The following is a 16,896-nucleotide window of genomic DNA, read 5'->3' on the forward strand; positions in this document are numbered from 1 at the left end:
CCCCCCAGCATCTTGGTAGATTTCCAGATGTCTGATTCGAGTTTCCACAATCTCCCCACAAAATCTGCAAGTGCCATCACATGCTTTAGGCCCAACTTTTCCAGGTGCCCTCTCTGTCGTCGATGTCCTGTGAGGGGTCCTGTGAGGCCGAGGCTTGCCTCAGTTATGATTATCCAAACACTGATCTCCGCAATCTATTTCTCTAAAATGGAAAGCTAAAACCTCCCCTTTAAATTCTAGAACCGCCAGTCTTTCTGTCTGGAATTAAAAGAAAGATAAGAAAATTCTCCAAGCGAATAATTTGCAGGTTAAATTAAAGCCCGTCCAATGTTTTCTATGTCCGTTCAAATCACCTTCATAACCACAGATGCTTGTAAAGTGCTCACAGGCTCTCCAGTTCAGAACACAGGATATCCAATTAATTGCTTTATCCTGAAACTAGACCTTTGATCTCCACCGGCTATAATTGAAAGCCTTCGGGTAATTAATTGTAGACTGAGTGATGTGCCCCGTTTCTACTTCAAAATCTTCACAATTAGAACTTTATACAAGTGATATCGGTGATAATTGCTTTCCGGGGGGCCTTTTATGGCAGCCTCCCTTCAAATAAACCCAAAGTAAATGGAAAAAGGTCGCTCTCACCTTTTTGATGAAATTGAATATATTTACATTTGGCTGAATTAACACAAACGAGTGGAGATAACATCTCATTCAGTAGTAGGTTCAGTAAGGATCAGGAGATTTACTGTAGTTTAGTAATGTAATTTATCAATGAAGTAATGCCTATTTTTTTAAGGCGATTTTAAGCCGAACTACGTTCGTTTAATTATCTTTCTTTACTATAAATTTCTCATATTAACCATTAAATAAAATCCAAGGCCTAGACCAGGGGAATCGAATCCACTAAACCAACAATACATGTTAGCATTGCGGGTCTAGCCTATAACCGCCTAACATACTTTACTATAAATTTCTCATATTAACCATTAAATAAAATCCAAGACCTAGACCGGGGGAATCGAACCCACTAAACCAACAATACATCTTAGCTTTGCGGGTCTAGCCTATAACCGCCTAACATACTTTACTATCAATTTCTCATATTATCCATTAAATAAAATCCAAAGCCTAGACCGGGGGGATCGAACCCACTAAACCAACAATACATCTTAGCTTTGCGGGTCTAGCCTATAACCGCCTAACTTACTTTACTATAAATTTCTCATATTAACCATTAAATAAAATCCAAGGCCAGGACCGGGGGGATCGAACCCTCTAAACCAACAATACATCTTAGCATTGCGGGTCTAGCCTATAACCGCCTAACATACTTTACTATCAATTTCTCATATTATCCATTAAATAAAATCCAAAGCCTAGACCGGGGGGATCGAACCCTCTAAACCAACAATACATGTTAGCATTGCGGGTCTAGCCTATAACCGCCTAACATACTTTACTATCAATTTCTCATATTAACCATTAAATAAAATCCAAAGCCTAGACCGGGGGGATCGAACCCACTAAACCAACAATACATCTTAGCTTTGCGGGTCTAGCCTATAACCGCCTAACATACTTTACTGCAAATTTCTCATATTAACCATTAAATAAAATCCAAGGCCAGGACCGGGGGGATCGAACCCACTAAACCAACAATACATCTTAGCTTTGCGGGTCTAGCCTATAACCGCCTAACATACTTTACTACAAATTTCTCATATTAACCATTAAATAAAATCCAAAGCCTAGACCGGGGGGATCGAACCCACTAAACCAACAATACATCTTAGCTTTGCGGGTCTAGCCTATAACCGCCTAACATACTTTACTGCAAATTTCTCATATTAACCATTAAATAAAATCCAAGGCCAGGACCGGGGGGATCGAACCCACTAAACCAACAATACATCTTAGCTTTGCGGGTCTAGCCTATAACCGCCTAACATACTTTACTACAAATTTCTCATATTAACCATTAAATAAAATCCAAAGCCTAGACCGGGGGGATCGAACCCTCTAAACCAACAATACATGTTAGCATTGCGGGTCTAGCCTATAACCGCCTAACATACTTTACTATAAATTTCTCATATTATCCATTAAATAAAATCCAAAGCCTAGACCGGGGGGATCGAACCCTCTAAACCAACAATACATGTTAGCATTGCGGGTCTAGCCTATAACCGCCTAACATACTTTACTATCAATTTCTCATATTAACCATTAAATAAAATCCAAAGCCTAGACCGGGGGGATCGAACCCACTAAACCAACAATACATCTTAGCTTTGCGGGTCTAGCCTATAACCGCCTAACATACTTTACTGCAAATTTCTCATATTAACCATTAAATAAAATCCAAGGCCTAGACCAGGGGAATCGAACCCACTAAACCAACAATACATCTTAGCATTGCGGGTCTAGCCTTTACATACTTTATAATAAATTTCTCATATTAGATAAAATCCAAGGCCTAGACCGGGGGAATCGAACCTACTAAACCAACAATACATCTTAGCTTTGCGGGTCTAGCCTCAAACCGTTCGGCTATCGTGGCGTGTTGCAATAGGAATAATATATAAAATAGTTATATTAATAAATTAACTTTACAGGTTGTTAGTTACTTTGTTAGGTAACCCAACTAAACTGCTTATGGGATGACATTAAACTTACTTAATGAATGTCTCCTCTTCTTCCCCAGTGTTCGTTTTGTTAAGTTAATTTTGAGCTGAGTGGAAATAGTTTAAATGTATATCAGAGACCGGAAAGTGGTTATCCAAGATTTCCCGTTCTCGCTCTCTCTCTCTCTCACGAAATGTAGTTTCCTTCCTGCAGTAAGAGGAAGTAAACGATCAATCAGACAGCAATAAGAGAAACATCAAGGTATTCATCAAGATTATTTCAGCAAGATTCTAATCTTGATCTTGGTTTGGTTCATTTTCTCTTCTTAATTCGCTCCACAGTTCAGTTCTTTATTAACCTTGTTTGCAGGCTGGTACCTAGATACGCCTGTAGAGTCCTGGTTACTTAGTTGACATTCTTCCCATTACTTTGCAACATTCTTCTCTTCTCCACGCTACCATCACTCAGTCCCTTAATTTGCCTTTGCTAATTCCCTCTGGTTTCTTATTCCCTTAACTATTTTTATGTCTTCTTTAATTACCCTCTTTTTTCAAATATTTTTCTTCTCATCGTTATCAAACTATTCGCTAGAAATGATCTCGTTCTATATTATTAAATAGCAATTTAGTCTTACTAAGATCAGAAGTTACTGCCGTTTTATGAATAAAGCCTGACAAGTAAATCTAAAGTTACGCTAAAAGAATTGAAAAGAGATTATCTAAAATTACCCCAGTGACCTTGAAATATCCTTAAGGAAGAAAGATTATTGCCAATTCTAGACATAATTTTTGTTATTTTTTTTACCAAGTTTTCGACACAGGGACTGCGTAATCTTTTGAACTTATAATTATTAGCAATTAAAATTTGTTATTCATTGTTAACATTAAAAGTATGTAAATTTATTGTCCTGACGGAAAAAGTATTCCCGATAGTCTGAGTCACTAGGTCGAAATCTTACCAAAAATATAAATAAAAGAAAATTCTAGAGAAAAAGTAGCTCTAATACGAATTGCTTTTTTTGTGGTAATAGTTAGTGAGATATAAGAGGTTTAATTTTAGAGGTTTTCAAATCATTCAAATTTCAAACCTTTATATCTCATTTCCTATTCATCAGATATCAATGATTTCTTTACCAAATTGTAGAGAATACTGAGCTCTATAACTGATACTAATTGCATTGTTTTAGTGATAATAGTTAGTGAGATATAAGAGGTTAAATTTTAGAGGTTTTCAAATCATTCACATTACAAACGTTTAAGTATATCTCATTTCCTATTCATCAGATATCAATGATTTCTTTACCAAATTGTAGAGAATACTGAGCTCTATAACTGATACTAATTGCATTGTTTTAGTGATTATAGTTAGTGAGATATAAGAGGTTTAATTTTAGAGGTTTTCAAATCATTCAAATTTCAAACCTTTATACATATCTCTTTTCCTATTCATCAGATATCAATGATTTCTTTACCAAATTGTAGAGAATACTGAGCTCTATAACTGATACTAATTGCATTGTTTTAGTGATAATAGTTAGTGAGATAACCCTTATCAACTCTTGTAATGAACTTTTTAAACTGTAAGTTTTTCTTAAGATTAATTGATTGTGTTCATAGAACGGTTAATATCAATAATGACAGCTGATTTTAAGTAGTTTGTTGAACCACTGACTGTTTTTGGACTTTTATTCGTCATCAGAGATAGATTATTCTGTTTCGTATTTAGAATTCTACTTCAGTTAATGCTTCCGTATCGCACTGCACTTGCTTACTTACACGCATACACACACAGATTTTTAGAAAACGCAGAAAATGTCATAGCGGATTTTTCCGTGAAATATTCAAAATTACAAACTAACACAATCACAATACTAGTAATAAAAATTAGAAACTAACGAGCCAAATTGATGGCGTCATATTGCGTCACATATTGATTTGTATTAGATCAAATTTACAGTAGTACAAGTGTGGAGGTGAGCCACAGAAGATTTCGTAATAAACTCTCTCCAGAGTTAATAGAGTTCCTACAGAAATGTCAATACCAGGCGGATAACCGATAAGCTAAGTTCTGTTCGATTATGTAATTAGAGAAGTTATGACGTAGCTAATTTCGATGAGTGTCTTCATCAGAAGCTAACTTTTACCATCGTTTTACTGGATACAGATTGATTCTGTTTCTATGGAAATCTAGGAGAATTAAGCCATTTAATCATGTCTTAGAGATAGGTTTCCCTAAATAAATTTTATGTACACAACTGTCTAAAGCAGATTATTGTAAAAGTTAATTTTATATATACAAAATAATAAAATAAAAGAGGCGCCACGATAGCCGAGCGGTTAAGCAGTTTTAGTTGGGTTACCTAACAAAGTAACTAGCAACCTGTATAGTTAATTTATTAATATAACTACTTTATATATTATTCCAATTGCAACACGCCACGATAGCCGAACGGTTTGAGGCTAGACCCGCAAAGCTAAGATGTATTGTTGGTTTAGTAGGTTAGATTCCCTCGGTCTAGGCCTTGGATTTTATCTAATGGTTAATATGAGAAATTTATAATAAAGTATGCAAAGGCTAGACCCGCAAAGCTAAGATGTATTGTTGGTTAGTGGGTTCAATTCCCGGCGTCTAGGCCTTCGGTTTTATTTAATGGTTAATATGAGAAATTTATAGTAAAGTATGTTAGGCGGTTATAGGCTAGACCCGCAAAGCTAAGATGTATTGCTGGTTTAGTGGGTACGATTCCCCTGGTCTAGGCCTTGGATTTTATTTAATAGTTAATAAAAGAAATTTACAGTAAAGTATGTTAGGCGGTTATAGGCTAGATCTGCAAAGCTAAGATGTATTGTTGGTTAGTGGGTTCAATTCCCGGCGTCCTAAGCCTCGGATTTTATTTAATGGTTAATATGAGAAATTTATAGTAAAGTATGTTAGGCGGTTATAGGCTAGACCCGCAAAGCTAAGATGTATTGTTGGTGTAGTGGGTTCGATTCCTCTGGTCTAGGCCTTGGATTTTATTTAATAGTTAATAAAAGAAATTTACAGTAAAGTATGTTGGGCGGTTATAGGCTAGACCCGCAAAGCTAAGATGTATTGTTGGTTTAGTAGGTTCGATTCCCCTGGTCTAGGCCTTGGATTTTATCTAATGGTTAATATGAGAAATTTGTAGTAAAATATGTTCGCTAGTCGCCTCCGTCCACGACACCTAATTTGGTAGTTGGACGTAAAGCCTGCCTGAAAAAATAGGCATAAATTTAATAAAATCAAGGAGTGGTTAGCGAATACCATCTTCAGCGCGGAGATCATGAGTTCGAATCCAGCTGTTGGTTCTTAGTTTTTATCTAGCTAGGAGTTCCTTACAGCTCACTAGCCGGAGATGGACAGTGATGTCTGTAACGAGAGGTGCACTAAAAAAAGTTTCCGGGTGGTAATCTCAGATGTTGACGCGCCTTAAATACAAAAAAATAAAATAAATAAATAAAAATAATAAAATACAATGGAGGGGATCAATACTTGAATCACCACCAGAGTGCACTAGTGGATGAAGACTTACATAAGAACAGCTTTATTACAGCATGCACAATTACACAGACAATGAATAGACTTCGTCCCATTGAAGAATTCCTTTGCAGTAAAGTTCTGGTATTGCTGTTTGTCATTCGGTCAGCTTGATGCTGTTATAAGGTTAAAACTGGAACAGACACCATTTTTTTTTTTTTTTTTTTTTAAATGGCCGCCATGTCAGGCTAACCTAACAGTGACAAACTGTTCACTTTCCTTCCTAAACCCCCCACCACCACCAACTTTATACAGGCTAAGTTTATAAATGCTGCGGTCCCTAACTTCATCGGTTCAGTGCACACAATGGAACTTAACATTTCTACTAACCACCATGCTGCTTACCGAGTTATAAACACCGCTAAAACACTTGTTGGTTAATCATTCTGACCACTCACTTGACTTTTTTTGGTTCCGATTCTGAAGGTTTTTCTTACAATTTTATTTTATTTTTTCTTTTTACTTTTTATCAAGATGTTTGGATTTTCTTTCAACTTCATGCCTTTATTGAGCTCTGGTTTGGGAAACTGTTTTTATTTAAAAGATTTTTCCCGAGCTTGATTCAGTTTGTTCAAAGTACCATTTCCGGTATAACTACGGTACTTTACAAGTCATGATAATTTTAGATTAGATATGTGACTAAAGTTCCAAATTTGAAGCGAAAAAAAAATCAAATCTAAGGAACGATTTTTCCTAAAAAAAAAAAAAGGCTCAAAAAAAGAAGTCTAACCCACTAAATAGTACTTCCGGTACAGGATGTCCATCAAAATTAGAATTCCGGAATGCATTTAATTTTCTATATGTAGGGAAGGGTAAAGCTACGAAATTAGCGTATTGGATTCCCACGCAGAGGACCCCAGGTTCGAATCCACCTGCTGACCCTTAGCTGATCTCTTCCTAGGAGCTTCTTACAGCTCTCTGTCCTGTTTATAGTGTTTTCTGTAACGAGGAGAACACATTGCGATTTAATATTACCCTGCAGCTTATTCCAGGTGATTTTAATTTTTTTCCTGTGACTTTCCCCGAGTAATAATGTTGGACTCCAAACTTCTACACAATATAGCTTCTTTTTTTAAGCTCTAAATCGGGACACAAATCTCATGCAAGAAACAATCTTATTAATTTTTTTTTAAATTTATTTATTTACAACCCTTTATACATCAAGTAAATGTGTGCTTAATTGAATTATGCACAGATTGTAGGCTGAATCCTGGAGGATCCAGCGCCACAATCGGGAAGGCATGCTGAGAGGGGCCACCAGCCAATGCTCTGGAACTCTCTAGAGGTTGGAAGGAAGTTTAGGAAATTGGTAAAAAGTTGGCGGGGCCAACGTCTTCTTTCAAGGACTGTCACGATAGGTTGTTGTGGGTGGATAAGGCTTGTGCCTTGGGATGTATGGTTAGGCTATTATATAAAAATTAAGGAAGCTGAGAATGGATTAGGTCATTGACAAAAAAGGGGATATTGAGGACTGTGTGGAGGGCTGAAATTGGATACATAATAAGGAGAGCGTTGACGATATGCCGAAAGACTTTAGATTGAAAGAATTGGATTCTTTGGATGTTGGAAGGTTTCGCAGAACCCCACAGCTCAGCTCCAGATGGATCTTAGCAGTGTCTTGTATAGAGTCAGTTTGTTCTGTACGTTCAATCTTATTAATACGCGCCGGAAATTGAAAACTCATTATTTCCCACTAAATAGAAGGGAGTCACGCTAACATATTGCCATGATTAGAATTAATGTAGCATTGAATTTCTCCATAAAATATATTAATTTATTTTTAAAGCAATGAAGTAACTGGACTGACTTAAAATCCCCTTTCAAGAAATGTTACATAATGTAACAAAATCTTGTATAATATAATAATTATGTTTACACAGACCAGAAAATAACGAGAAATTATTAGAGTGGAGCAATTCCAAAATGAAACGATGTTTATATCGCCTAGGTTACCAAAAATATTTTAAGGTTTTTTATTATTATACAGGGTGTTCATTTTAAGACGGCTCAAATGCATTTCATGCTCAAACGGTTAATCTGAGCAAAAAATGGTAAAGGAAAAATTTGTTGCCCGTCACCTCTAGTTTCAGAGTATGCGACTTGATTTTAGATTCCTGCCTGCATACGCGGCTGACGCGCGACCAAAAGTGAGGGTTCGCAGTTGACCCCCATTTTCATATAAACAGTTTTAAAGAGTGCAAAAAAGTTATGAAAGAAACCGGAAACCGCAATTCGATATCTTCAAAATTAAAAGGTGCTAGGCCATTTCAAAATCTGGTATTTATTAATCATATTTCAATTTCCCTTTATCAAAGAGAAAGAAGAGCACGCGATAGGTCATTCTTATGTATTTTTTCATCCCCTTTCTACTAAAAATATTGCCAAGGCAGTGAAGCTAGTATTTTTCTTAATATCGGGAAATAAATAGTCTTCCGAGTGATTTTCTAAGAAAAATCAAATGTTAAGGGCTTTAGATGTTCTCAAGCATACACAAAATGGCTAAAAATTAATTTTACATCTGTTACAAACAAGAAGGCAAAGTTGGGGCACTGATTAAAAAACAAATTAAATTCTAAATTTAATTGATTAAATTTTTCAATTGATTAAATTTATTTTTAATTTTAATCAGAATTTAATCGGCGAATTTAATCGTAATTTTAATCATATGGCAATTATTTAATCAATTAAATTTCAGATTTAATCGTTAATCGAACTAATTTAATCAAACTATGATTAAATCTGAGAATTAAATTGAACTTTAATTTTAATCACCGAATTAGTTCAATTTCAATCGTTAATCAAACTAATTTAATCATCCACTTTTATGGCTTTTCAACCAATGGTTCGAACCACGTTTTGGCGAGGCCCTTTTTCTGAGCGTCTTCAGTAAATATTTTTCAGTTAATTTTTATAGACTTGGACTTCTTCACGAGTCTCTAGACCAGTGGTTCTTAACCTTTTCATAGACGCGGAACACAATTATATGTATATATATATATATTTTTCTCGCGGAACACTAACATTAAATAAAGTGAATGAGAACAAAATTTCACACGAATACATGGTTCGCAGTGGGAGTTATAGAACGGCCATAATTTTACAGAATTTCATGACCCAAAAAATTTTCAACACTTTATATCTTCTACCTTTTTAGATCTCTGCACAAAATAATTATAGATTATAATTGAGAAAAACAAAGTGTACAAGAGAACAAAATTTCATATCAATACGTGGTTCACAGTGGGAGATATAGAACGGCCACAATTTTACAGAATTTCATGACCCAAAAAATTTTCAACCCTTTATATCTTCTACCTTTTTAGATCTATGCACCAAATAACTATAGTTTATAACTGAGAAAAACAAAGTGTATAAGAGAATAAAATTCCATATCAATACGTGGTTCACAGTAGGAGATATAGAACGGCCACAGTTTTACCGAATTTCATGACCCAAAAAATTTTCAACCCTTTATATCTTCTACCTTTTTAGATCTGTGCACAAAATAACTATAGTTTATAATTGAGAAAAAGAAAGTGTATAAAAGAACAAAATTCCATATCAATACGTGGTCCACAGTGGGAGATATAGAACGGCCACAATTTTACAAAATTTCATGACCCAAAAAATTTTCAACCCTTTATATCTTCTACATTTATAGATCTGTGCACAAAATAACTATAGTTTATAATTGAGAAAAACAAAGTGTATAAAAGAACAAAATTCCATATCAATACGTGGTCCACAGTGGGAGATATAGAACGGCCACAACTTTACAAAATTTCATGACCCAAAAAATTTTCAACCCTTTCTATCTTCTACATTTATAGATCTGTGCACAAAATAACTATAGTTTATAATTGAGAAAAACAAAGTATACAAGAGAACAAAATTCCATATCAATACGTGGTTCACAGTGGAAGATATAGAACGGCCATAATTTTACAGAATTTCATGACCCAAAAAATTTTCAACCCTTTATATCTTCTACATTTATAGATCTATGCACCAAATAACTATAGTTTATAATTGAGAAAAACAAAGTGTATAAGAGAACAAAATTCCATATCAATACGTGGTCCACAGTGGGAGATATAGAACGGCCATAATTTTACCGAATTTCATGACCCAAAAAATTTTCAACCCTTTATATCTTCTACCCTTTTAGATCTGTGCACAAAATAACTATAGTTTATAATTGAGAAAAACAAAGTGTATAAGAGAACAAAATTCCATATCAATACGTGGTCCACAGTGGGAGATATAGAACGGCCACAATTTTACAAAATTTCATGACCCAAAAAATTTTCAACCCATTATATCTTCTACATTTATAGATCTGTGCACAAAATAAATATAGTTTATAACTGAGAAAAACAAAGTGTACAAGAGAACAAAATTTCATACGAATACGTGGTTCACGGTGGGAGATATAGAACGGCCATAATTTTACAGAATTTCATGACCCAAAAAATTTTCAACCCTTTATATCTTCTACCTTTTTAGATCTGTGCACAAAATGACTATAGTTTATAATTGAGAAAAACAAAGTGTACAAGAGAACAAATTTCCATGTCAATACGTGGTTCACAGTGGAAGATATAGAACGGCCATAATTTTACAGAATTTCATGATCCAAAAAATTTTCAACCCTTTATATCTTCTACATTTATAGATCTGTGCACTAAATAACTATAGTTTATAATTGAGAAAAACAAAGTGTACAAGAGAACAAAATTTCATACGAATACGTGGTTCACGGTGGGAAATATAGAACGGCCATAATTTTACAGAATTTCATGACCCAAAAAATTTTCAACCCTTTATATCTTCTACCTTTTTAGATCTGTGCACAAAATGACTATAGTTTATAATTGAGAAAAACAAAGTGTACAAGAGAACAAAATTCCATGTCAATACGTGGTTCACAGTGGAAGATATAGAACGGCCATAATTGTACAGAATTTCATGACCCAAAAACTTTTCAACCCTTTATATCTTCTACCTTTTTAGATCTGTGCGCAAAATAACTATAGTTTATAATTGAGAAAAACAAAGTGTACAAGAGAACAAAATTTCATACGAATACGTGGTTCACGGTGGGAGATATAGAACGGCCATAATTTTACAGAATTTCATGACCCAAAAAATTTTCAACCCTTTATATCTTCTACCTTTTATAGATCTGTGCACAAAATAACTATAGTTTATAATTGAGAAAAACAAGGTGTACAAGAGAACAAAATTTCATACGAATACGTGGTTCACAGTGGAAGATATAGAACGGCCATAATTTTACAGAATTTCATGACCCAAAATATTTTCAACCCTTTATATCTTCTACATTTATAGATCTGTGCACAAAATAACTATAGTTTATAATTGAGAAAAACAAAGTGTACAAGAGAACAAAATTTTTTATACGAATACGTGGTTCACGGTGGGAGATATAGAACGGCCATAATTTTACAGAATTTTATGACCCAAAAAATGTTCAACCCTTTATATCTTCTACATTTATAGATCTGTGCACAAAATAACTATAGTTTATAATTGAGAAAAACAAAGTGTACAAGAGAACAAAATTTCATACGAATACGTGGTTCACGGTGGGAGATATAGAACGGCCTTAATTTTACAGAATTTCATGACCCAAAAAATTTTCAACCCTTTATATCTTCTATCTTTATAGATCTGTGCACAAAATAACTATAGTTTATAATTGAGAAAAACAAAGTGTACAAGAGAACAAAATTTCATACGAATACGTGGTTCACGGTGGGAAATATAGAACGGCCATAATTTTACAGAATTTCATGACCCAAAAAATTTTCAACCCTTTATATCTTCTACCTTTTTAGATCTGTGCACAAAATGACTATAGTTTATAATTGAGAAAAACAAAGGGTACAAGAGAACAAAATTCCATGTCAATACGTGGTTCACAGTGGAAGATATAGAACGGCCATAATTGTACAGAATTTCATGACCCAAAAACTTTTCAACCCTTTATATCTTCTACCTTTTTAGATCTGTGCACAAAATGACTATAGTTTATAATTGAGAAAAACAAAGTGTACAAGAGAACAAATTTCCATATCAATACGTGGTTCACAGTGGAAGATATAGAACGGCTATAATTTTACAGAATTTCATGACCCAAAAAATTTTCAACCCTTTATATCTTCTACCTTTTTAGATCTGTGCACAAAATGACTATAGTTTATAATTGAGAAAAACAAAGTGTACAAGAGAACAAATTTCCATATCAATACGTGGTTCACAGTGGAAGATATAGAACGGCCATAATTTTACAGAATTTCATGACCCAAAAAATTTTCAACCCTTTATATCTTCTACCTTTTTAGATCTGTGCACAAAATGTCTATAGTTTATAATTGAGAAAAACAAAGTGTACAAGAGAACAAAATTTCATATCAATATGTGGTTCACAGTGGAAGATATAGAACGGCCATAATTGTACAGAATTTCATGACCCAAAAACTTTTCAACCCTTTATATCTTCTACCTTTTTAGATCTGTGCACAAAATAACTATAGTTTATAATTGAGAAAAACATAGTGTATAAGAGAAATGATTACTCGCCAGCGTGAGCGCAATTTATGTATTTCATTTTTGAAAAATGTATTATTTTTTGATGCGTGAAATTGAACCAGTACTTGTTTGATATCTACTTCATTTTTAAATGTTTCGCCCTTCAACAAATTTTGTAAAGACAAAAACAAGTGATAGTCGGAGGGTGCTATGTTTGGGGAATATGGTGGATGCGACAGAATTTTCCTGCCTTGTTCTGCAATTTTTAGACGAGTCTTTAAAGCAGCATTTGGCCTGGCATTATCGTGATGCAGTATGATGTTCTTCCTATTGAACATCGCCGGCCTTTTTGCTTGGACTGCTGTCTTTAAATTATGTATTTGCTAACAATACTTCTCCGAATTTAGCTTTTCGTTCGGTTTTAAAAGCTCATAATGTGTAGGTCCTGGAATGTCCCACTATATACACAACATTCTCTTATTCAGAGTGAAATTAAATTTACAGGTGGGAGGGCTAGGTTTTCCGGGTTCACAATATGTCCTTTTCCTTAAGATGTTTTCGTAGGTAATCTACTTTTCATCCCCAGTTATCATCCGGTTCAAGAAGAGCTCGATTTTGACCTCGAACTACGGATTTAACCCCAATAGACTATTTTCAGAGGGGATATCTAAAAAATAAAGTGTACAGTAACCTTAATCCCTTGGCTTCAATCGAAGATCTGGAATATCGAATAGCTCTAGCCTGCCTAGATCTGGTTTGTTCCATTTGAAAAAAAAACTTAGATACTGTATCTGGGGAAATTGGGGTTTAAATAATGGGTCAATTACTGAAAAAAACTAGATTTGATTAAATACGTGTTTTCTATTTTTTTGAAATTTCCCGCCGTTTAAAAAAAAAAGTGGGTGGAACACATAACTCTGGTCACCCTGTTCATAAGTCTATTGAGTCGCTAACTAGGTTAAATGTGAGTGTAAGGTAGTCCTATCTAAGTATAGTGAGTGGTAAACATGGTTAAATGTGAGTGTAAGGTGGTCCTATCTAAGTATAGTGAGTGGTAAACATGGTTAAATGTGAGTGTAAGGTGGTCCTATGTAAGTCTTGAGAGTCACCAACATGGTATAGATGAGACACCAGATGGGTAGAATGAAGGTGCCAAGTTTGGGAAAGGTGATAATATTGATAGAGAAGAGGCACCAGCTAGGCGGAATAAAGATGCTTTGGTCCGATTCTGGTTTAACCGTTGGCAATGTTTGGTTTTAAAAATTTAATCTCTCATATTTTGATTAAATTAAAAAATTTAATCGTCCAAAGTGATTAAAACTAAATTTGGAATTTAATTCAATCAATTAAAATTCTGATTATTTAATTTTAATTTTAATCTTAATTTTTAGTTATGATTAAAAATTTTAATTGATTAAATTGCGATTAAATTAAAAGTGAATTTAATTTTAATCAACTAATTTTGGCCGATTAAATTTTTTTAATTTTAATCATGATTAAAATTAAATTTCTGTTTAATTCAATTGTTTTTTAATTGATTAAATTTTTGCCCAACTCTGCAAGGTTTAATAATTATTTGGTAATTTTGGGAGAGTTGCGTTTAATTATCCAAAAAAAATTGGAAATCTCCTGTCACATACTTAAGTGATCAATATCTTTCATGTAAAGGATCAAATTAGATTCCTTAATTTATCAAATAATGCACTTTACTCAACTTGTGAAGCATGTACTGTGCCTGGCTCGCAAGCCAGGTTAGCCAGGAGGTTATCAACTGCTCTCTGTATCTGAGGAGGCAACGCGGATAGGAATCTAAAAATCAAGTTACACATTCTGAAACTAGAGGTGACGGGCAACAAATTTTTCCTCTACCATTTTTCACTCAGATTAACCGTTTAAGCATGAAATACATTTGAGCCGTCTTAAAATGAACTTGTACAATATATTTAAAAAAAAAAAAAATCTAAGGACCATCAGCTGGATGCGAGCCCTAGATCTCCGCGTGTTAATTCATTACGATCATCACTTAGCTAGTCTCTATAGAATTCTATAGAAAAATTACTTTTAGGGCGTTTCTAGAAAGGTGTGAGGACAGACATATTTATTCAGTACGATAAGAGGAAGTCTTAGGATTCAGCGTGTTTCCGGCGGAAACGGAGACTAGCAAAATCAGCAGGAAAACCAAATTTCCATTTAAAAGGGATTGGAGGAAGTAAAAGAAAATTTTCCAAAAGAAAATTAATGCGAAAAATAAAAGAAGAAAAACATATATCCTGAAATGAAGTTCCATCATAAAAGGGGAACGTTTTCTGGAGCTGGAATTTAATATAACAGTAAAATGGTATTTAATAAACAAAATTATTGGGTTAGAACCCATCTTGCTGGAGTGACCCACTTACCTAGAATTTCATTAAGCCGGATTTCTTTTTTATCCCATTCTTCCCACTTAATAAACCAGGCCACTTTTCCAGTTTGAGGCAATTTCTGGGAAAAAATATTATGTGAATATACTGTCACGAATTCCTGGAGTTCGCTGTTGGCTAAATTCTTTTCTAAATTAATAAAAAAAAATGATGTAGGACTGGTCCTAAGTATATTTAGTGGTAGAGCTGACACCATTTTGTCGCGACAATAAGTTTCATAGGAATTCTAAAATCTCAGAATCTCCGTCATATCTGTAGATCTGTGAGGGTAATGAAGGTTTCAAAAAATAATAAAATATTGCCAGGGAAGTTTTCTGGATGTCTTCCAGGTATGCGACAAAGTGTGGCTTTAACGCCTTCCGGCTCAGCTCAGAACCTACTCTACCTTGTCCCTAATTCCTCCTTATCGGCGTTCTTCTTTCAAGTTATCCAGGAGGCTGTTTCTCCTCTGCAATTTACCCAATCGTTGCAGGGGTTCCACGAGTGAGGAATTCTCTTTCCACTCCTCTACAACCTGTATACAGCTGATCTTCCTCTCTATCCCAACACTTCCAAAATACGACATTAACGCAATACTCCCTCTTTTGAAATACAAATCGATTAATTGAAATATTAGGAAATTAAAAAATATTGGTAGGGTAATTAAGGAAATTTTTATGCATAATTCTTGTTATTATGAATTTAATTAAACTTGAAATTGATCCCAGGAATCTGACCGTAAAAAAATAAGATTATGAAATAAAGGATGTGTATAACACATGGAATTTTATGTATAAATACATGGGAGTAACATGGAATTATCACCAGTGGTCAGTGAGTAGAACTGTAGTCGATATGTTCAGCGTACAAGTATGTTACCTAGCATGATTAGTTGTGTATACTGATTGGTTATCAATTCTCTGAGCATTTAGTGATTGGGGTTTTGGTTTCAGAGTTTGGTGATAGTTGGCGTATTCGCCGTGGCAGCCGCTGATGTTGGAGGCGGCTTTGGAGGCGGACTGGCTGGAGGACTTGGAGGTTATGGCAAGCACGTGGATTATTACGTAAGTATTTTACCCTAAAAATTCCAGTTATTACAAAACCAATTTTAATCATTGTAAGAGAGAGAAAACAGAACTAATTCTTGCGGGACAATTCTCCCGCAGGCTGTACCCCACTACAACTATGAATACAAAGTCCACGATCCACATACCGGCGACATGAAGAGTCAACATGAGACCAGGGAAGGTGACGTAGTCAAAGGCTATTACACTCTGCACGAGTCTGACGGTACCATCAGAGAGGTACACTATACCGCCGATAAACATAATGGGTTCAATGCTGAAGTGAAGAGAATCGGTCATGCTCATCATGCTCCCGTCTATGGTTATCATCATCATCATGGTCATCATTGATTGGATTGATCAATTGATTAGTTTTATCGCTGGGAATTTACCGATTAATGTTTAAATAATGATTTTGATATAAAAAAATAAAAAAAAAGTAATATGGAATTTGTAAAGCTAATTTTCACAATGTGCGAGGTCACCTCGTAAACTTTCCTCAGCTCATGAGCTGGAAAAACGGAACTCCCATCGAACTAACTCACGATCCTTGGGTTTGATCTTGGTAGAGAGCCTAAGTTACTTCCCCGAAGTACCTTGAACGTTTCTTTAACCTCCTAATTCCTAATTCAAAGGTGGGTAGCCATCCAGGACTCCCAAGGCTTAGCCCTGCTCCAGAAAACATTTCCTTGAAG

The 16,896-nt window shown here is 34.7% G+C and overlaps 1 protein-coding gene across 1 annotated transcript in view; it reads left to right on the plus strand.

The window, feature by feature from the left end:
* LOC141452745 (uncharacterized) overlaps nt 1–16,896 on the plus strand; it is a gene marked incomplete at its 5' end in the record, with an annotated part of 68,641 nt that overhangs the window by 45,889 nt on the left and 5,856 nt on the right. The window contains one exon of the mRNA XM_074125144.1: nt 16,091–16,201. Within this exon, the coding sequence (XP_073981245.1) occupies nt 16,091–16,201 (111 nt within the window). The remainder of the gene's footprint in view (nt 1–16,090; nt 16,202–16,896) is intronic.

The sequence above is a fragment of the Rhodnius prolixus genome, unplaced genomic scaffold, assembly GCF_049639745.1.
Source record: "Rhodnius prolixus isolate KJV_2025 unplaced genomic scaffold, Rpr scaffold_3, whole genome shotgun sequence".
NCBI classification, from domain to species: Eukaryota; Metazoa; Arthropoda; class Insecta; order Hemiptera; family Reduviidae; genus Rhodnius; species Rhodnius prolixus.